General features: G+C 41.6%; 2 protein-coding genes across 3 annotated transcripts; both read left to right on the top strand.

Annotated features, from left to right (window-relative positions):
- Positions 1-10241: 10241 nt before the first annotated feature.
- Positions 10242-11673, top strand: LOC120935347 (MAM and LDL-receptor class A domain-containing protein 1-like). 2 transcript variants are annotated; one of them, XM_040347466.1, is made up of 4 exons: positions 10242-10455; positions 10566-10822; positions 10990-11074; positions 11499-11673. In XM_040347466.1, the coding sequence occupies exons 1-4, from the start codon at positions 10290-10292 to the stop codon at positions 11546-11548; spliced, it is 558 nt and encodes a 185-aa protein (XP_040203400.1). In that variant the 5' UTR covers positions 10242-10289; the 3' UTR covers positions 11549-11673. The 2 variants fall into 2 exon arrangements, with proteins under 2 accessions (XP_040203400.1, XP_040203401.1); XM_040347467.1 differs by having other exon boundaries at positions 10244-10455; positions 11502-11673.
- A 5456-nt stretch (positions 11674-17129) lies between these two features.
- Positions 17130-20425, top strand: LOC120935346 (MAM and LDL-receptor class A domain-containing protein 1-like). Its single transcript, XM_040347465.1, has 5 exons — positions 17130-17327; positions 17438-17694; positions 17862-17946; positions 18380-18421; positions 20212-20425. The coding sequence occupies exons 1-5, from the start codon at positions 17162-17164 to the stop codon at positions 20364-20366; spliced, it is 705 nt and encodes a 234-aa protein (XP_040203399.1). The 5' UTR covers positions 17130-17161; the 3' UTR covers positions 20367-20425.
- The last annotated feature ends 2576 nt before the right edge of the window (positions 20426-23001 follow it).

Raw genomic sequence — 23001 nt, 5'->3', positions numbered from 1 at the left:
AGCAGCTTGCTATAGAGTTTATATGGATGCACACCAATAATAGGAGGAGCCAAGAGTACTGGTGGGGTACCCCAGAAAAGGGGGTTCAGGGTTGCTCTGTGCAAGACCATTGCACAGAGCAGGTAAGTAGAGCATGTTTGCTATTTTAGAAAAAAAAGCCTTTACAACTGCTTTAGCTGCTTTGAGTATTCAGGAATCACTTAAAGGTGCATATAGTAGGACATAGCCAGACAAATAGAGGTAGAGAGCTCCAGAAGATTGGAGAGGCTCTGGAGAGGTCCTGAAGGTGAGCATTGGAGGAACAAAAACAAGAGAGTTAGAGAGCAGTCTAAACTGGGTAAGCCCATGTGCTAATACATAAGCTGGCTGCTTAATCTGCTCTGTGAAATGTTCTTGCTAGTGAACATGTCATCAATATATCTGGGCCACATAGCTCTTTCCTGTGGACAAATCTGTGCAGACAGTTTTACTTTTGCATTTGGATAAGGTGTGCTCTGTGATCATAAAATATGCGGTTTGTTAAATTTGTAGTTATAAATAGTTATTAGACAATTTGTCTTTGTATCTGTAGGTTCTACTGTGTCATCAACTAAAACCACATCATCACCAGGTAAATATATTGCTCATTTTAAAGAGTTGAGTATTATTTATAATAAATCTATTTATTTTGTTATTATACATTGTAAGACCTTGATAATAAATTGGAAGTCATGCATACTTACATGACGGTTTGACATAAATAAAAGTCATGCAAATCTGACTTACACTTAAAATGTATAATTTTAATTATAGATTGCAGCCCTTACACAGACCAGTTTTAGATTTACAATAGTACTAGTTATTTGTATGACTGCTGTGCAGGGTGCACATTTTCATATACTAAAATGTATAGGTGATACAGTGAGTGTAAGTCCACCCAGCTATCATACTGTAAATACATTTATTAAATGCATTGAACATTAACATACACATATACAGTAAGTGCACACAGGTTGTAAATGTGCATAACTTTTCTTATAATTTTACTAGATTTTATTTTTCTCTATACAACATTTGAATTTGAAAATATTTTGTTATCTATAATAATAGTAATAACAATATAACAATATAAAAAGAAAAAAAAAATGAAAAATAATGTAAACATATTCTGTATGAGACATGTTTATACGGTTGCCTGGCATTTAATTCAGGAATTGTTTTATAAATTGTTGGGCTTTACTTGAATATAATATTATTTAAATTTTGTTTCTGCATGAGTTCAAAAAAGCATTCATAATGTCCATAATTAAAATAATGTATGATTTTCTCTCCTGCATGTAGTCAATTTTGTTTAGAAAAATAATTGTCATTAATTAATTATTGTTATTGTCATTAACTAATAACTATAATTTGAATACATAGAATGGTCACTGGTAGACACTTTTGTATGTGTAGCTAATGTGAACTGATGGAATAAATCACAGAAATACTATATGTAGTGATCTCATAAACGTGTCCAATAAATGTAGTGATACAGATGTATAGTGTCCAGTAGTCCGGTTAGACCAGCAGACCAAAATCTCCCCCATGCGCCGAATGGATTTGACGCATGCATGAAAGCATTTTCCTTCCTGGTTTGCGGACGTGGCGGCGTCAACGTCACCGCCACGTCACTGCGCTGTCTGTCCGCGGGGATTTTGGTTTGATGGTGTGTACAACCATCAGACCAAAATCTCCGAGTGGACATGTCCGATGAAAACGGTCTGCGGACCATTTTCATCGGACATGTTCGCTCGTCTGTACAAGGCCTAAGGGTCTTCAGCTGTTCCTTTGATCTGTGTTTGACCACTAACCCTTTTGGTCAGCAAACACCTTTTGATGTGTAACCTTTAATGCCTGTATGTAACACAGATATACCATGCCATACACATAACACACTATTTTAAATGCCTACACATCTATATTAATATTACAACACTATACTTTTGATGATCTACAATATTATTCATATTGAAACATATTTATTTTTAACAAACAATTCCTGTTAGCAACATCACAGTAACATTATTTACATAACAATAACACTATTCTTACCATTCCAATTTAAAGTGCATGTATAGACAATTGTATTAATTTATTTTAATTGCATTTAATCTAATTTATTTAATTGTTTTGGATAGAATAGACAATGGTTAAGACCGCTGGCAGGTTATTTTTTGATGCCTGTGTCTCATTGGGAAGACTCCTCTGATCTCCTGTCCTGGATAAGAAGGCAATCTTAAAAGGGGAATTCTCATTACAGACCCTCACCTTTTGCTCTGGTGACAACTGTAAAATTAATTTGATGACAATGTTGACTATGGTCACAATGACAAATAGAGGGGTGATTCATCCTTACAGGGACACAGAGATAAAGAAAAAAAAACGGACACAAATTCCAACCCTTCCCCAATCTATCCAAAACTAGAAAAAGTTTTAGATTTACAAACACTTTTTTTTTTGTGTACAGACACTCCATATATTACTGATTCTCTCATGTTAAGACTGGCAACAGACACTCATTTACCAAGCACCCAACTTTTTCTTTGCAGTCCACTATTACTGATATTATTCATTCTATCAAGGTACAATACATGTTGTTTTCAGCTATGCTTGTTAATTATCAATATGCCTGAATCATATGGCAGAATCATGTTTTTATTTATAAATACCTTTTTTTTTCTTTAAGCGATCACATGACCTCTTTTCTCAGCTGCATAAGATGCTTTGAGAGGTGGGGTGGAGACTGCAGAGGGATGTGTCAACAGGACACTGAGAAAGAGCAGTACACTAATGTTCTGAGTGGGATGTTAGCTGTGCATTGGGGGCAGTTCAGCACAAGTCTGCCCATTGGAGTACAGGCAGACTGTGCTCCTGAGTACAATGCAAAAAGAAAACTAACCACGTTGCAGGGAATGTGCTTCCATGCCCAGTGTGATCAGTTTGAAATTGGAAAGCAAGGGACTTTGAGGATCACCATGTATTTCTTACAAATGAAGCGATGCAAAGAGAGCTGGATACTTTTAAATATAATACATGGTATCACAGACATACTGTATATCGGGATTTGAAATACTGGAGTAACACACTTTATTTACATCTATCAGAGCTAAATAAACCATTTAAATGCTTATACTGTATGTAAATATTTATAATCCTGTTCAGTTCGTTTTGTTATTCGCATACCTCTGCACAATGTACTGCTAAGGCCGTGTACACACCAGCAAACATGTACGATGAAACGGCTCCGCCGGACCGTTTTCACCGTACATGTCTGCCCGGGGCTTTCTGTACGATGGCTGTACTAACCATCGTATAGAAAGCCGCGCGTAAACAATACACAGGGCGTGTCCGCGGTGTCGCCGCGTCGATGACGCGGTGTCGCCGCGACAATGACGCGGCGACGTGGGCGGGCCTGCCAGTTAATTGCTTCCACGCATGCCTCAAAGTCATTCGACGCATGCGAGGGATGGCGGGCGCTCGGACATGTACGGTAGGTCTGTACAGACGACCGAACATGTCTGAATGGGCAGGATTCCAGCGGACTGTTTTTTTTTTTTTCAAAAAGTATTTATTAAGTTTTCACAAATACAGCAAATAGAATCCACAATACCAAGTAGAAAAAAGAACATAGCAAATGGGGACGCAGCCCCAGCAGTATAATATCTACATGTAACCGCGAACAATGTATCTAGCGGATCAGGAACAATAAATCCAACAGACATATAGTCAGGTATGAGACATGGTAGAGGCGGGATCCCCGTCCGCAAACCCCAAACAAGGAGGAGGATGCCTAAGAGGACACCACCTCCACACGTAAGTGAAACTGGTGGGATCTGACCCATAACAGAGGATACGACCCGGGTGAGTCTAAAAATGATGGATTCTAGGCATGTCAACAGTTATGGGTAACAAAGAATCTAAGTAGTGAATACAGGGAGCTCTAACAGCTAGGAAATCTATAAGGTGAGGAGGGGGGGGCACCATGTATAGAGCACCGTTCAGAAGAGCACCAAGATGGAGGGGGAGGGGAGGGGGGAGGTGACGTCCAGACCTGTAGAAGCAGTTCAGAACAAATTAATCGGGAGCGGTGGTATGAGAGCTAGGTGACGCCCTAGGTTGTGGGTGGAGGGGACTTGAAATACGAGAAAGTAAACTGATCAAAGGCGCTGAGGTCCTCTTGGGAGAGTGATGCAGACATAAAAGGTTGCCAGGTTAAGAGAAAGCGGGATTTTTCCGTGGCTCGCTGGAAGTCGGTGGTGGCTCGTTCCTTATAGAGGAGGAGAAGGAGGTCTTGTGCAACCAGATTGGCGGAGGGGGGTTGAGAAGAGATCCAGTTTCTTAGAATAGCCCTTCGTGCGACAAGGAAACAAAGTAGTGGACAGGTCTTGGACACCTGAGATCTTTGTAGCAGCAGGGGGTCCCAATATCCAAATATAAGGAGGAAAGGATCTTTGGGTAACTTCAGTAGGGTGATTTGAAAAACGTAGGCCAATACTTGATCCCAAAACGCTGAAATAAATGAGCAAGACCAGAACCGGTGAGATAAAGAGGGTTTCGGGTGTTGGCACAAGGGGCAGGAGGCGCCGTTCACGTCCTGCGAGGAGTGTAGAAAAGGGATGTGGGCCCGGTGGAGAATCTTTAACTGTGTTTCCTTCCAGATTTCATTTGGTGTAATCCTCTGGACAGTATTGTAGCCGTGTAATAACTTGGAAATCAGGTTTTCGTCAGGAAAGTCTTTGCCCCAGTTTGCAGCAGATGTGGACGATAAAGAAGGTAGCGCTTTAAGGAGCAGGGGTTTGTAGATGTCCGAGATCCTATAGGAGCCTTCCAGAAGCAGCCTGTCAGTGAAAGTAGTGAGGAAGCGCTTCGAGGCCTCAGTGCACGAGAGTCGTAGGTAGTTGGCACATTGCCAATAGTGGAAGATGTGAGCCTTGGGTAGATCAAACGTCTCAGCAGTTCTTGTAAAAGGCAGAGGGAGGCCAGTTGAGGTGTCACACAATGATGCGAAAAGTGTAAGTCCCCTTTCCTGCCATATTTTAAAGGGTTTGTGGTCTAGTCCTGCGGGGAAGCCGGGGTTGCCTTGAATAGGAAGGTGACGTGATACGAAGGGGGACAGACCCAGGAGTTTTCTGGATTCCCTCCAGGCTATGACCGTGTCCCTGAGTAGTAAGTTATGCTGGAGTGGGGGTTTGACCGATTTCCATTTACAGTGGAGAAGGGCCACTAGGGAGAAGGGGTGCACCATGGCTGATTCTAGTGAGTAATTGGAATACCTCGCCGAATGTGAAATCCAATCTAAGCCTGTTCTCAATAGACATGCTAAATTATATAATCTGACATTAGGATGACTTACACCGCCCTCGCGTCTGGGAAGAAAAAGTTTTTTCATAGCTATGCGGGGTCTCTTGCCGTGCCATATGAATTTGGAGATAGCTGATTCAATAAGTTTGATATCTTTATGGCGTAAGAGTAGGGGTATAGTCTGCATCGGGTATAATAATCTAGCGAAACTGACCATTTTGACCAAGTGGCATCTTCCCAGGAGCGAGAGCGGCAGATCCGACCAGTTCGACAATTCTTGAGATAGTTTCGAAATCAAGGGGAGTAGTTTAAGTGATACAGAGAAGAGGGCAGTTTGCCAATTTTTATGCCGAGGTACGTAATATGAGAGGAGGCTACCGTGAAGATGGAGTGGCGTGTCCAGGAGGGGTCGGGGCGGGAGCCTAATGGTAGGATTTCGCTTTTGGAGTAGTTTATTCGGAGGCCAGAGCAGCGACGGAACGTGTCAAAAACCGTTTTGATAGTGATCATATCGGAGGAGGGGTCCGCCGAAAAGATGAGGACATCGTCGGCAAAAAGAGACGAACGCAGTTCGTGGGGGCCCGAATGTATTCCGTGAAGGGGCGCTACTTGGGTTAGGTGTCTGGACAGGGGTTCTAGAGCTAAATTAAAGAGAAGGGGAGAGAGGGGCAGCCCTCTCGCGTCCCCTTATGGAGGCGGAATTCCTCTGAGAGAATGCCAGCGGCCACTAATTTCGCAGAGGGGGTTGCATACATAGCATTTATAAGATGGCAGAAGGGGCCGGAGAAACCCATTTTCTCCATGGACACAGAAAGCCATTCGAAGCTGACATTGTCGAAGGCTTTCTCCGCGTCCAATGTGATAATGGCGAAATCGCCTTCTGGGTGTTGTTTAGCATGTTCTAAAGCCAGCATTACTTTACGGATATTTAAAGTGGCCGTCCTGCCTTTTACGAAGCCCGATTGAGCCGGGTGTATCAGGGAGGGAATGATATCTGATAACCGATTGGCAACGATCTTAGAAAGAATTTTAACGTCAAGGTTCAGAAGGGATATCGGTCTGTACGAGCCTGGTTCGAGCGGGTCTTTTCCTTTCTTAGACAATAACTTTACAATAGCCTGGTTTCCCGAAGGGAGGTAGGGGCCGCCGGACCAGACGCTGCAATATACTTTGTGTAAAGTGGGTTCCACTATGTTTTGTAGGGTCTTATAAAATTCGCCCGTAAAGCCATCAGGGCCCGGGGCTTTTGAGGGTGCAAGCTTGCGAATGGTTTCGGAGATCTCGTGAATAGAAATAGGGGCGTTTAGGCTTTCTAATTGGGAGGGGGTAAGCTGAGGGATGTCTAAGTTCTCTAGAAAGGCGTTTGCCGTCGATCTGTCAACGGGGTCCGGGGCGTAAAGGGCCGAGTAAAATTGGAGCATCGCCTTGTTGATAGCTGGGGGGTTGGTTTTGACGGAGCCGCTCGAATCCCTTAGGGAGGTGATGTGGGTTGGGGTGAAGGCGCCTTTGCAGAGTCTGGCGAGGAGTTTACCCGACTTGTTGCCAAATTTGTGGAGCGAGGCATCTAAGTTGGACTTTTTAACTGTTTCTAGAGTGTCCGCCCACGTATTGAATGACCGTTTGGCTGCGTGCCACTCGTCTCTGTTGTCAGGGGAGTCAGCTAGAGAAAGGTTTCTTTGTGCTATATGTAAACGGGAACTGACTAATTTGAACTTAGACAGGGCGTTTCTCTTAAATGAGGTGGCGTAGGAAATGATTTGTCCTCTGAGGAAAGCCTTGCCGGCGTCCCAGAAGAGGTTTGGGTTATCTATGTGGGGGGCATTCGCCGAGGAGTATTCCAGCCAGGCTTTCTCCATAAAATGTCGGAAGTCGGAGTGGTTGTGGAGGAAGGAGGGGAAGCGCCATAGCATAGGTTGGGGGGGAAGGTCTAGGTTGTCCAGGGAGACTGATATCGGGGCGTGATCAGATATTGCGAAAAAATAGTCTATTCTGGTGAATATGGCATGGGGATTAGAATAGAACGTAAATTCCCTATCCGCGGGATGGGTCAGACGCCATAGGTCTCGCAGGTGAAGCGAGTCCATCGTGGAGACAAATAGCGAGGGTTGCAATGGGTCAAGGCCTGAGCGGGAGCATTTAGGGGAGGATCTGTCGTCTACTGGGTGCAGGGTATCATTAAAGTCGCCTCCGACCAAATGAGGAAGATTGGTGTTTTGCAGCAGCCAGGAAGATAGCTCACAGTAGAACGGACCGCCTGGGCTGTTCGGGGCATAGACGTTAGAGACGACCAATTCTTTAGAACCGATTTTGAGGTGAGCTGATAATAGGCGGCCATGGGAATCGGAGTTTACCGCTAGAACCGAGCAGGGAAGGTTTTTATGTATCAATAGGAGGACACCTGCCTTGCGGCCAACCGCTTCAGAGCCCAGGACCGTGCCCACCCAAAGTTTTTTCATGCGCGGGAAATCAGATGCGGATAAATGGGTTTCCTGTAGTAGTGCTATGTCCGCTTTGATTCTTTTTAGGTGTCTAAGGATCTTCATTCTTTTATTTGGGGATCTGAGTCCCTTCACATTCCATGAAATAACTTTCATGTTAGGGGTTCCGGGAATGGGGTCTGAGATGTATTTTTACGACGGATATTATCTGACAAGGGGCCAAGGGGGGTCACCACGTAAGGGCAGATCAGGACCTGTAAGTCACAAGGGGGAGGGGATGTATAGGGTGCGTGTAGGTGAGTGCCGGGGGGAGGGGGAGAGAGGGGAGGGGGGAGAGGGCGCAAACTGAGGAGCTGGAAAGAAAATGACAAAAGTAACAAAACCAATAGCAAAAACTTCACTTTTTTCCACATGGAGTCACTGTACGAGCAGGCCCCCTTGTCACGACATAGGTGGCCTATGCCTGAGAGCCAAGGTTAAGTGGTATAGCTTCTCGCGGCTAACACGCAGTGCCCATAGCGGGGGGGCAGGGTTAGTGCGTACAGTGAGCCCAGGAGGCGCAAATAACTCAAAACATTGATAACAGTTATACAGATATAAATATGTTCGATCAGGGAGGGGGGCATAGGGAGAGCATGACTGATCCAAGTGAGATACAATCTGGATGAATACAGCTGAACCATATCAACGGGGTAATGCAGGTACACAGCAGAGGTATAAACAAAAGAAAAAAAGAAAACAAAACCCAAAATGGGTTAACTGGATAGTATACCACATAGCGCTACCTGTCCTGTCGGCAAGAGGGGGATGGAGAGCCGTCAGTTGGTTGGGGGTCAAGTGGTGCATGAGCAGGACTTGATCAGAGGACTCCTTGGCGATGTAGCAAGACGCTCAGGGGGAAGAAATAAGAACCAGGAGGGCGTGCTGGTCGCTGGAAAATCATCTCGCGGTGGCCCAGGCCGGATCATGGGCCGAGGCTCTGAAACGCTTAGGCGATTCCTTCCTCGGGCTTCTCTGGTCCAGGGAACGATTAAGTGCAGGGGCCTTGGAGGGCGTCTGGGGGTTGAGGTGTGGGTGCCGCGACCGCAGGAAAGCTTCGGCTTCTGAGGGGTCCTGAAAGGTCAGCTGATCACCATTCGGGGCCTTGAGGCGTAGTATAGCCGGGAAGGCTAAGGTAAACTTGATTTGTTGTTTGAAAAGTTCAGAGCAAACCTGTTGAAAGGCCTTACGTTTCTTGGAGACCTCAATGGAATAGTCTGCAAATACTAGCACTTTTATACCATCAATCTGGAGCTGGCGGGCCTGCCGAAAGGAGTGTAGTATGAGGGACTTTTCAGCGTAGTTTAGGTATTTGGCTATGATCGGGCGCGGTGACTTGCGTTCCGAATTAAAAGCCCCCATTCGGTGGGCACGTTCTACCGTGCAAGGGCCAGGAAGGCCCAGCGCCTCCAGGATGCGCTGGGCGCAGAACTCGGCGAGTGCGGAGGCCTGAAGTGATTCCGGGACACCCACGAAACGTAGGTTACTTCGCCTGGATCTGTTTTCTAAATCGTCTAATTTTTGAAGAATGAATTGGTTCGTCTTGTCCTGTGCGTGTTCCATGGCCTGGGCATGGTATAGATCCTCTTCCGCACTAGACAGGCGGTGTTCTAATTCATTTAATCTTGAACCATGCTCCCCAAGCTGGGCCTTGATCTGTGCCATCCCAGCATTTACAGCTTTTTCCACCGAAGCTGCTATCATGGGGTTCAGCAGGGCAGCTACGGCCTGAGCAATACGCTCGGTTGTATTATCCCCCACTTGGTGGGGTGAGGATGTGCTGTTCCCCGTTGATTGGGGTGAGGGAGCGTGTGAGGGAGGAGAGGGGGAGATAGCGCCACTCACCTCCGTCGCCGCCGGCGCGTCTGGGGTCCGCGGAGCGGAGTAGGCCGAAGCCGGGGCCTCGATTTGCGGCTGGGCCACCGCCGGCGGCGCCGTCTGGGCCGAATGGCTGCGGGTGCCCGATTTCTCCACGAACCGATCCATGGTCGTGGGGGGATGTGCCCAGAGGTGGAGGGGGGTTCGGATGGCTGCTCGAGGGGGTTTTATAGGCTGGATACTGAGTCGTGCGGCGGGAGCTGCTGAGGAGAGCAGTCACTCCATGAGGCGCCGGAACCGGAAGTTCTAGCGGACTGTTTTAAAACAAGTCCAGGAATATTTGTCCGCTGGGGAAAAGGCCCGGCGGGCAAATGTTTGCTGGAATCCTGCACGCTCGGGCCTACACACGACCGAACATGTCTGCTGAAACTGGCCCGCAGACCAGTTTCAGCAGACATGTTTGGTCGTCTGTACGGGGCTTAAGAGGGAAACAAAACGTTCTCAGTTACAGCTATGAAATATAGAAATGTGACCTCCGTATCCCAGCCTACTGACAATAATGGGTCAGCAGCCGACTCGGTCACCTCTATAAATATTCCTACAGTAAACATGTTCAAGTTCAGCTTTAACGCTTGCACATGCATTATACAATATGCACAATATAACTCATAAATGTTATCTGTGTTTCCTAAAACAGATGTATGCCATATAGATTGTTCTTTTGATGTGAACTTGTGTAACTGGAAACAATCAACGAGTGATAACATGGACTGGATACACTGGAATGGCTCAACCCCTTCCGATTTTACTGGACCATCATTTGACCACACAACAGGATGTAAGTCATTTATTTACTTACTTTCTCTGTTTGTAATAGTTTATATAACTCCCAAAATAATGGTTCATAACAGAAAAAGTACTTCAGCATTAATATTTTAATTTAAACAGATGGCTACTATCTATACATTAATGGACAGGATTCAGAAGAGGGAGACTTTGCAAGATTGGAGAGTCCTGCAAATTGTTTCACTGGAACTCATTGCTTACAGTTTTGGTATCACATGTATGGAGCAGCAAAATACATGATGCTGAGGGTGTCAGTACTAAGAGATTATGGTTTGGAAGATGTCTTCACTATAGAAGGAGATCATGGGGACATGTGGTATTTAGAGAAGATTTTCCTGCCTGAAAGTGATATTATCCAGGTATGCAATGTATTTCATTTGCCAAATGAATTGTTATTAAATCTATTACAAATAGTTTGATCTCTTTTTGTATGTTATTGTGCTTTTTAGTCATTGTGCTCTTTGCACTGGCATATTATAAACCCAGTTCTGGCTATTAGCTATAACCTCATGAATTTTGTCAACAGATTTTCATTGATGGTGTCAGAGGTGAAGATTTCCGCAGTGATGTTGCTATAGATGATATTTCTTTTTACCCAGGATATTGTACTGGTAAGCTGTGATCCATTCATGACAGACTATTTGCTTGGTTATTTCCTAGTCTTAAAATAATATCTAATAAAGTCTGAGAATTTCAGTTTAATATGATTAAATGACTGCCACAAAGGAAGATGGGGCTTGTAGTTTATTTATTCATTCACAGATCTCTGTGAATGAATAATGTGGCTGTGCGAGTGGAGCACCATACAGCTGCATTGATTTCAAAAGTGACAGTGGCTGCAAGGATAAAAAAAACATCTGCACACTGTCAGGAGTGGGATGGTTTGGGGGGGGGGTCAGCTTGCAACCATGTGACATGATACAACCTAAATATGGGTGTAACATGGTTGGAGCTAGGCTTTAAACATTTCTTTAGGATGTCTGGCTTGTGTATTCTAAGACTGCATTGATAAAAAATTTACTTTTGTCTTTTTAGCAGCAACAACTACCACCACCACTGTAACTACAAAACCGACAGGTAAATAGTTTGAGTAGTTTTATTAGTCCATATCTGGCAATACACTAGTAGAATTGTGTTAGAAGAATTTCATTTTGGGAATGTTCATTTGAATTAGTAATTGTTATTGGGGCAAATTGACATCCACAGTGGAAAGAAAATTCGAAGGAGCAGGATGGAATTTCTTTCTTGAATAAATTAATTTCTAAGAGTGACTGTGGTCCAGCATATCATCAAATGTACTGATGAGAATTTTCAAGCAAATTTTCATACGAATGATTTTCATGCAAATATTCATACGAATGATTTGAAAATCGACTAATGTATGGCCAGCTTTACACACCAAATAAAATCATCACTGCACAGCTTTTTGTTTACAATGAGAACATGGAATAACATAAATATTTTTCAACAAGCTTATTTTCAACAAGCTGTTCCACCCTCAATGGTTAAGAAATGTAAATGATGAATCTCAATTTGGGTCTGGATTTGTATGAACCAGTTCAGAACAGACCTTTCTACGTGCAATGACTTTAGATGTAGGCATATGTAGCATATGAATGAATCTGTATAAAGCTAAAATTGACAGAAAAGTAAAGTTTGTGAAATATTTAAACGTTTAATTCTGACAAACATTCAGATTGCTTTACATTTTCCTTACACAGCTGGCCTATTAGGGACATTTTACACTTTCTGTCAAATCTACCCAGCCTAGCTTGGCCAATAACCTATGTGCTAATAAACTATCTGGCTAAATATCTATGTCTGCTAAAATGTGTTAGCTGGTGTACTTGTAACCCACCTTCTGGGCATTACTATGGTATTTGGATGTGGGTCAAAACATCTAGGAAATTCTGCTCATTCCCATGGAGAATTCTGAGCAGAGAATCTATGCCTTCTGCATTTGGTTAGGGCTGTACACTCTGGTGATTACAGATGGTAGCTGAGTAACTCGAGATGGCACATCTTATGCTACTGAGACCTGAAGGGTTTTTCTGACCCTTTTTTGGATATGGTGTCTTAGATGTGTTAGATATACACTCCCCTGTATACTTACCTGAGTGCTATCTTGATCCAGTGCTGTGCCCATTTGCAGCAGCTCTCTTATTTCTCTCTGCTCACAGAGCAGCAGTAAAAGCCATTGGCTTCTGTGAGCAGAGAACAGGGGTTGGGGTTGGGCTGTGTATGTCAATAGACACACACAGCACAGCTGGGTCCCCCCCCATAGCAAGCAGCTTGCTATAGAGTTTATATGGATGCACACCAATAATAGGAGGAGCCAAGAGTACTGGTGGGGTACCCCAGAAAAGGGGGTTCAGGGTTGCTCTGTGCAAGACCATTGCACAGAGCAGGTAAGTAGAGCATGTTTGCTATTTTAGAAAAAAAAGCCTTTACAACTGCTTTAGCTGCTTTGAGTATTCAGGAATCACTTAAAGGTGCATATAGTAGGACATAGCCAGACAAATAGAGGTAGAGAGCTCCAGAAGATTGGAGAGGCTCTGGAGAGGTCCTGAAGGTGAGCATTGGAGGAACAAAAACAAGAGAGTTAGGCCCCATACACACGAGAGGATTTATCCGCAGATACGGTCCAGCGGACCGTATCCGCGGATAAATCCTCTCGAGGATTTCAGAAGATTTCTATGCGATGGCGTGTACACACCATCGCATTGAAATCCGCGCTGAAATCCTCTGCCGATGACGTGTCGCGCCGTCGCCGCTATTATGACGCGGCGACGGGCGCGACGCTGTCATATAAAGAATTCCATGCATGCGTCAAATCATTACGACGCGTGCGGGGAATCCCTTTGGACGGATGGATCCGGTAAGTCTGTACAGACGAGCGGATCCATCCGTTGGAATGGATTCCAGCAGATGGATTTGTTGAGCATGTCAGCAAATATCCATCTGCTGGAAATCCATCCCAGGGGAGATTTATCCGCGGATACATTTCCGACGGAGTGTACACACCATAGAATCTATCCGCATAAACCCATTTGATGGGATTTATCTGCGGATAGATTCTATGGTGTGTATGGGGCCTTAGAGAGCAGTCTAAACTGGGTAAGCCCATGTGCTAATATATAAGCTGGCTGCTTAATCTGCTCTGTGAAATGTTCTTGCTAGTGAACATGTCATCAATATATCTGGGCCACATAGCTCTTTCCTGTGGACAAATCTGTGCAGACAGTTTTACTTTTGCATTTGGATAAGGTGTGCTCTGTGATCATAAAATATGCGGTTTGTTAAATTTGTAGTTATAAATAGTTATTAGACAATTTGTCTTTGTATCTGTAGGTTCTACTGTGTCATCAACTAAAACCACATCATCACCAGGTAAATATATTGCTCATTTTAAAGAGTTGAGTATTATTTATAATAAATCTATTTATTTTGTTATTATACATTGTAAGACCTTGATAATAAATTGGAAGTCATGCATACTTACATGACAGTTTGACATAAATAAAAGTCATGCAAATCTGACTTACACTTAAAATGTATAATTTTAATTATAGATTGCAGCCCTTACACAGAACAGTTTTAGATTTACAATAGTACTAGTTATTTGTATGACTGCTGTGCAGGGTGCACATTTTCATATACTAAAATGTATCGGTGATACAGTGAGTGTAAGTCCACCCAGCTATCATACTGTAAATACATTTATTAAATGCATTGAACATTAACATACACATATACAGTAAGTGCACACAGGTTGTAAATGTGCATAACTTTTCTTATAATTTTACTAGATTTTATTTTTCTCTATACAACATTTGAATTTGAAAATATTTTGTTATCTATAATAATAATAATAACAATATAACAATATAAAAATAAAAAAATAATGAAAAATAATGTAAACATATTCTGTATGAGACATGTTTATACGGTTGATTGGCATTTAATTCAGGAATTGTTTTATAAAATGTTGGGCTTTACTTGAATATAATATTATTTAAATTTTGTTTCTGCATGAGTTCAAAAAAGCATTCATAATGTCCATAATTAAAATAATGTATGATTTTCTCTCCTGCATGTTGTCAATTTTGTTTAGAAAAATAATTGTCATTAATTAATGATTGTTATTGTCATTAACTAATAACTATAATTTGAATACATAGAATGGTCACTGGTAGACACTTTTGTATGTGTAGCTAATGTGACTTGATGGAATAAATCACATAAATACTATATGTAGTGATCTCATAAACGTGTCCAATAAATGTAGTGATACAGATGTATAGTGTCCAGTAGTCCGGTTAGACCAGCAGACCAAAATCTCCCCCATGCGCCGAATGGATTTGACGCATGCATGAAAGCATTTTCCTTCCTGGTTTGCGGACGTGGCGGCGTCAACGTCACCGCCACGTCACCGCGCTGTCTGTCCGCGGGGATTTTGGTTTGATGGTGTACAACCATCAGACCAAAATCTCCGAGCGGACATGTCCGATGAAAACGGTCCGCGGACCGTTTTCATCGGACATGTTCGCTCGTCTGTACAAGGCCTAAGGGTCTTCAGCTGTTCCTTTGATCTGTGTTTGACCACTAACCCTTTTGGTCAGCAAACACCTTTTGATGTGTAACCTTGAATGCCTGTATGTAACACAGATATACCATGCCATACACATAACACACTATTTTAAATGCCTACACATCTATATTAATATTACAACACTATACTTTTGATGATCTACAATATTATTCATATTGAAACATATTTATTTTTCACAAACAATTCCTGTTAGCAACATCACAGTAACATTATTTACATAACAATAACACTATTCTTACCATTCCAATTTAAAGTGCATGTATAGACAATTGTATTAATTTATTTTAATTGCATTTAATCTAATTTATTTAATTGTTTTGGATAGAATAGACAATGGTTAAGACCGCTGGCAGGTTATTTTTTGATGCCTGTGTCTCATTGGGAAGACTCCTCTGATCTCCTGTCCTGGATAAGAAGGCAATCTTAAAAGGGGAATTCTCATTACAGACCCTCACCTTTTGCTCTGGTGACAACTGTAAAATTAATTTGGTGACAATGTTGACTATGGTCACAATGACAAATAGAGGGGTGATTCATCCTAACAGGGACACAGAGATAAAGAAAAAAAAACGGACACAAATTCCAACCCTTCCCCAATCTATCCAAAACTAGAAAAAGTTTTAGATTTACAAACACTTTTTTTTTTGTGTACAGACACTCCATATATTACTGATTCTCTCATGTTAAGACTGGCAACAGACACTCATTTACCAAGCACCCAACTTTTTCTTTGCAGTCCACTATTACTGATATTATTCATTCTATCAAGGTACAATACATGTTGTTTTCAGCTATGCTTGTTAATTATCAATATGCCTGAATCATATGGCATAATCATGTTTTTATTTATAAATACCTTTTTTTTTCTTTAAGCGATCACATGACCTCTTTTCTCAGCTGCATAAGATGCTTTGAGAGGTGGGGTGGAGACTGCAGAGGGATGTGTCAACAGGACACTGAGAAAGAGCAGTACACTGATGTTCTGAGTGAGATGTTAGCTGTGCATTGGGGGCAGTTCAGCACAAGTCTGCCCATTGGAGTACAGGCAGAATGTGCTCCTGAGTACAATGCAAAAAGAAAACTAACCACGTTGCAGGGAATGTGCTTCCATGCCCAGTGTGATCAGTTTGAAATTGGAAAGCAAGGGACTTTGAGGATCACCATGTATTTCTTACAAATGAAGCGATGCAAAGAGAGCTGGATACTTTTAAATATAATACATGGTATCACAGACATACTGTATATCGGGATTTGAAATATTGGAGTAACACACTTTATTTACATCTATCAGAGCTAAATAAACCATTTAAATGCTTATACTGTATGTAAATATTTATAATCCTGTTCAGTTTGTTTTGTTATTCGCATACCTCTGCACAATGTACTGCTAAGGCCGTGTACACACCAGCAAACATGTACGATGAAACTGCTCCGCCGGACCGTTTTCACCGTACATGTCTGCCCGGGGCTTTCTGTACGATGGCTGTACTAACCATCGTATAGAAAGCCGCGCGTAAACAATACGCGGGGCGTGTCCGCGGTGTCGCCGCGTCGATGACGCGGTGTCGCCGCGACAATGACGCGGCGACGTGGGCGGGCCTGCCAGTTAATTGCTTCCACGCATGCCTCAAAGTCATTCGACGCATGCGAGGGATGGCGGGTGCTCGGACATGTACGGTAGGTCTGTACAGACGACCGAACATGTCCGAGCGGGCAGGATTCCAGCGGACTGTTTTAAAACAAGTCCAGGAATATTTGTCCGCTGGAAAAAGGCCCGGCGGGCAAATGTTTGCTGGAATCCTGCACGCTCGGGCCTACACACGACCGAACATGTCTGCTGAAACTGGCCCGCAGACCAGTTTCAGCAGACATGCTTGGTCGTCTGTACGGGGCCTAAGAGGGAAACAAAACGTTCTCAGTTACAGCTATGAAATATAGAAGTGTGACCTCCGTATCCCAGCCTACTGACAATAATGGGTCACCAGCCGACTCGGTCACCTCTATAAATATTCCTACAGTAAACATGTTCAAGTTCAGCTTTAACGCTTGCACATGCATTATACAATATGCACAATATAACTCATAAATGTTATCTGTGTTTCCTAAAACAGATGTATGCCATATAGATTGTTCTTTTGATGTGAACTTGTGTAACTGGAAACAATCAACGAGTGATAACATGGACTGGATACACTGGAATGGCTCAACCCCTTCCGATTTTACTGGACCATCATTTGACCACACAACAGGATGTAAGTCATTTATTTACTTACTTTCTCTGTTTGTAATAGTTTATATAACTCCCAAAATAATGGTTCATAACAGAAAAGGTACTTCAGCATTAATATTTTAATTTAAACAGATGGCTACTATCTATACATTAATGGACAGGATTCAGAAGAGGGAGACTTTGCAAGATTGGAGAGTCCTGCAAATTGTTTCACTGGAACTCATTGCTTACAGTTTTGGTATCACATGTATGGAGCAGCAAAATACATGATGCTGAGGGTGTCAGTACTAAGAGATTATGGTTTGGAAGATGTCTTCACTATAGAAGGAGATCATGGGGACATGTGGTATTTAGAGAAGATTTTCCTGCCTGAAAGTGATATTATCCAGGTATGCAATGTATTTCTTTTGCCAAATGAATTGTTATTAAATCTATTACAAATAGTTTGATCTCTTTTTGTATGTTATTGTGCTTTTTAGTCATTGTGCTCTTTGCACTGGCATATTATAAACCCAGTTCTGGCTATTAGCTATAACCTCATGAATTTTGTCAACAGATTTTCATTGATGGTGTCAGAGGTGAAGATTTCCGCAGTGACGTTGCTATAGATGATATTTCTTTTTACCCAGGATATTGTACTGGTAAGCTGTGATCCATTCATGACAGACTATTTGCTTGGTTATTTCCTAGTCTTAAAATAATATCTAATAAAGTCTGAGAATTTCAGTTTAATATGATTAAATGACTGCCACAAAGGAGGATGGGGCTTGTAGTTTATTTATTCATTCACAGATCTCTGTGAATGAATAATGTGGCTGTGCGAGTGGAGCACCATACAGCTGCATCGATTTCAAAAGTGACAGTGGCTGCAAGGATAAAAAAACATCTGCACACTGTCAGGAGTGGGATGGTTTGGGGGGGGGGGGGGGGGTCAGCTTGCAACCATGCAACACGATACAACCTAAATATGGGTGTAACATGGTTTTAGCTAGGCTTTAAACATTTCTTTAGGATGTCTGGCTTGTGTATTCTAAGACTGCATTGATAAAAAATTAACTTTTGTCTTTTTAGCAGCAACAACTACCACCACCACCACTGTAACTACAAAACCGACAGGTAAATAGTTTGAGTAGTTTTATTAGTCCATATCTGGCAATACACTAGTAGAATTGTGTTAGAAGAATTTCATTTTGGGAATGTTCATTTGAATTAGTAATTGTTATTGGGGCAAATTGACATCCACAGTGGAAAGAAAATTCGAAGGAGCAGGATGGAATTTCTTTCTTGAATAAATTAATTTCTAAGAGTGACTGTGGTCCAGCATATCATCAAACGTACTGATGAGAATTTTCATGCAAATTTTCATACGAATGATTTTCATGCAAATATTCATACGAATGATTTGAAAATCGACTAATGTATGGCCAGCTTTACACACCAAATAAAATCATCACTGCACAGCTTTTTGTTTACAATGAGAACATGGAATAACATAAATATTTTTCAACAAGCTTATTTTCAACAAGCTGTTCCACCCTCAATGGTTAAGAAATGTAAATGATGAATCTAAATTTGTATGAGCCAGACTGGGTCTGGATTTGTATGAACCAGTTCAGAACAGACCTTTCTACGTGCAATGACTTTAGATGTAGGCATATGTAGCATATGAATGACTCTGTATAAAGCTAAAATTGACAGAAAAGTAAAGTTTGTAAAATATTTAAACGTTTAATTCTGACAAACATTCAGATTGCTTTACATTTTCCTTATACAGCTGGCCTATTAGGGACATTTTCCACTTTCTGTGAAATCTACCCAGCCTAGCTTGGCCAATAAGCGATGTGCTAATAAACTATCTGGCTAAATATCTATGTCTGCTAAAATGTGTTAGCTGGTGTACTTGTAAACCACCTTCTGGGCATTACTATGGTATTTGGATGTGGGTCAAAACATCTAGGAAATTCTGCTCATTCCCATGGAGAATTCTGAGCAGGGAATCTATGCCTTCTGCATTTGGTTAGGGCTGTACACTCTGGTGATTACAGACAGTAGCTGAGTAACTTGAGATGGCACATTTTATGCTACTGAGACCTGAAGGGTTTTTCTGACCCTTTTTTGGATATGGTGTCTTAGAGGTGTAGATATACACACCCCTGTATACTTACCTGAGTGCTATCTTGATCCAGTGCTGTGCCCATTTGCAGCAGCTCTCTTATTTCTCTCTGCTCACAGAGCAGCAGTAAAAGCCATTGGCTTCTGTGAGGAGAGAACAGGGGTTGGGGTTGGGCTGTGTATGTCAATAGACACACACAGCACAGCTGGGCCCCCCCCCCATAGCAAGCAGCTTGCTATAGAGTTTATATGGATGCCCACAAATAATAGGAGGAGCCAAGAGTACTGGTGGGGTACCCCAGAAAAGGGGGTTCAGGGTTGCTCTGTGCAAGACCATTGCACAGAGCAGGTAAGTATAGCATGTTTGCTATTTTAGAAAAAAAAAGCCTTTACAACTGCTTTAGCTGCTTTGAGTATTCAGGAATCGCTTAAAGGTGCATATAGTAGGACATAGCCAGACAAATAGAGGTAGAGAGCTCCAGAGATTGGAGAGGCTCTGGAGAGGTCCGAAGGTGAGCATTGGATGAACAAACAAGAGAGTTAGAGAGCAGTCTAAACTGGGTAAGCCCATGTGCTAATACATAAGCTGGCTGCTTAATCTGCTCTGTGAAATGTTCTTGCTAGTGAACTGTCATCAATATATCTGGGCCACATAGCTCTTTCCTGTGGACAAATCTGTGCAGACAGTTTTACTTTTGCATTTGGATAAGGTGTGCTCTGTGATCATAAAATATGCGGTTTGTTAAATTTGTAGTTATAAATAGTTATTAGACAATTTGTCTTTGTATCTGTAGGTTCTACTGTGTCATCAACTAAAACCACATCATCACCAGGTAAATATATTGCTCATTTTAAAGAGTTGAGTATTATTTATAATAAATCTATTTATTTTGTTATTATACATTGTAAGACCTTGATAATAAATTGGAAGTCATGCATACTTACATGACAGTTTGACATAAATAAAAGTCATGCAAATCTGACTTACACTTAAAATGTATAATTTTAATTATAGATTGCAGCCCTTACACAGAACAGTTTTAGATTTACAATAGTACTAGTTATTTGTATGACTGCTGTGCAGGGTGCACATTTTCATATACTAAAATGTATCGGTGATACAGTGAGTGTAAGTCCACCCAGCTATCATACTGTAAATACATTTATTAAATGCATTGAACATTAACATACACATATACAGTAAGTGCACACAGGTTGTAAATGTGCATAACTTTTCTTATAATTTTACTAGATTTTATTTTTCTCTATACAACATTTGAATTTGAAAATATTTTGTTATCTATAATAATAGTAATAACAATATAACAATATAAAAAGAAAAAAAAATGAAAAATAATGTAAACATATTCTGTATGAGACATGTTTATACGGTTGCCTGGCATTTAATTCAGGAATTGTTTTATAAAATGTTGGGCTTTACTTGAATATAATATTATTTAAATTTTGTTTCTGCATGAGTTCAAAAAAGCATTCATAATGTCCATAATTAAAATAATGTATGATTTTCTCTCCTGCATGTTGTCAATTTTGTTTAGAAAAATAATTGTCATTAATTAATGATTGTTATTGTCATTAACTAATAACTATAATTTGAATACATAGAATGGTCACTGGTAGACACTTTTGTATGTGTAGCTAATGTGAACTGATGGAATAAATCACATAAATACTATATGTAGTGATCTCATAAACGTGTCCAATAAATGTAGTGATACAGATGTATAGTGTCCAGTAGTCCGGTTAGACCAGCAGACCAAAATCTCCCCCATGCGCCGAATGGATTTGACGCATGCGTGAAAGCATTTTCCTTCCTGGTTTGCGGACGTGGCGGCGTCAACGTCACCGCGCTGTCTGTCCGCGGGGATTTTGGTTTGATGGTGTACAACCATCAGACCAAAATCTCCGAGCGGACATGTCCGATGAAAACGGTCCGCGGACCGTTTTCATCGGACATGTTCGCTCGTCTGTACAAGGCCTAAGGGTCTTCAGCTGTTCCTTTGATCTGTGTTTGACCACTAACCCTTTTGGTCAGCAAACACCTTTTGATGTGTAACCTTGAATGCCTGTATGTAACACAGATATACCATGCCATACACATAACACACTATTTTAAATGCCTACACATCTATATTAATATTACAACACTATACTTTTGATGATCTACAATATTATTCATATTGAAACATATTTATTTTTCACAAACAATTCCTGTTAGCAACATCACAGTAACATTATTTACATAACAATAACACTATTCTTACCATTCCAATTTAAAGTGCATGTATAGACAATTGTATTAATTTATTTTAATTGCATTTAATCTAATTTATTTAATTGTTTTGGATAGAATAGACAATGGTTAAGACCGCTGGCAGGTTATTTTTTGATGCCTGTGTCTCATTGGGAAGACTCCTCTGATCTCCTGTCCTGGATAAGAAGGCAATCTTAAAAGGGGAATTCTCATTACAGACCCTCACCTTTTGCTCTGGTGACAACTGTAAAATTAATTTGGTGACAATGTTGACTATGGTCACAATGACAAATAGAGGGGTGATTCATCCTAACAGGGACACAGAGATAAAGAAAAAAAAACGGACACAAATTCCAACCCTTCCCCAATCTATCCAAAACTAGAAAAAGTTTTAGATTTACAAACACTTTTTTTTTTTGTGTACAGACACTCCATATATTACTGATTCTCTCATGTTAAGACTGGCAACAGACACTCATTTACCAAGCACCCAACTTTTTCTTGCAGTCCACTATTACTGATATTCATTCATTCTATCAAGGTACAATACATGTTGTTTTCAGCTATGCTTGTTAATTATCAATATGCCTGAATCATATGGCATAATCATGTTTTTATTTATAAATACCTTTTTTTTTCTTTAAGCGATCACATGACCTCTTTTCTCAGCTGCATAAGATGCTTTGAGAGGTGGGGTGGAGACTGCAGAGGGATGTGTCAACAGGACACTGAGAAAGAGCAGTACACTGATGTTCTGAGTGAGATGTTAGCTGTGCATTGGGGGCAGTTCAGCACAAGTCTGCCCATTGGAGTACAGGCAGACTGTGCTCCTGAGTACAATGCAAAAAGAAAACTAACCACGTTGCAGGGAATGTGCTTCCATGCCCAGTGTGATCAGTTTGAAATTGGAAAGCAAGGGACTTTGAGGATCACCATGTATTTCTTACAAATGAAGCGATGCAAAGAGAGCTGGATACTTTTAAATATAATACATGGTATCACAGACATACTGTATATCGGGATTTGAAATATTGGAGTAACACACTTTATTTACATCTATCAGAGCTAAATAAACCATTTAAATGCTTATACTGTATGTAAATATTTATAATCCTGTTCAGTTTGTTTTGTTATTCGCATACCTCTGCACAATGTACTGCTAAGGCCGTGTACACACCAGCAAACATGTACGATGAAACCGCTCCGCCGGACCGTTTTCACCGTACATGTCTGCCCGGGGCTTTCTGTACGATGGCTGTACTAACCATCGTATAGAAAGCGCGCGCCTAAACAATACGCGGGGCGTGTCCGC

Source organism: Rana temporaria, chromosome 4 (assembly GCF_905171775.1).
Source record: "Rana temporaria chromosome 4, aRanTem1.1, whole genome shotgun sequence".
NCBI classification, from domain to species: Eukaryota; Metazoa; Chordata; class Amphibia; order Anura; family Ranidae; genus Rana; species Rana temporaria.
Note: the sequence above shows the minus strand (reverse complement) of the source record. Positions and strands in the feature narration are given on the sequence as shown.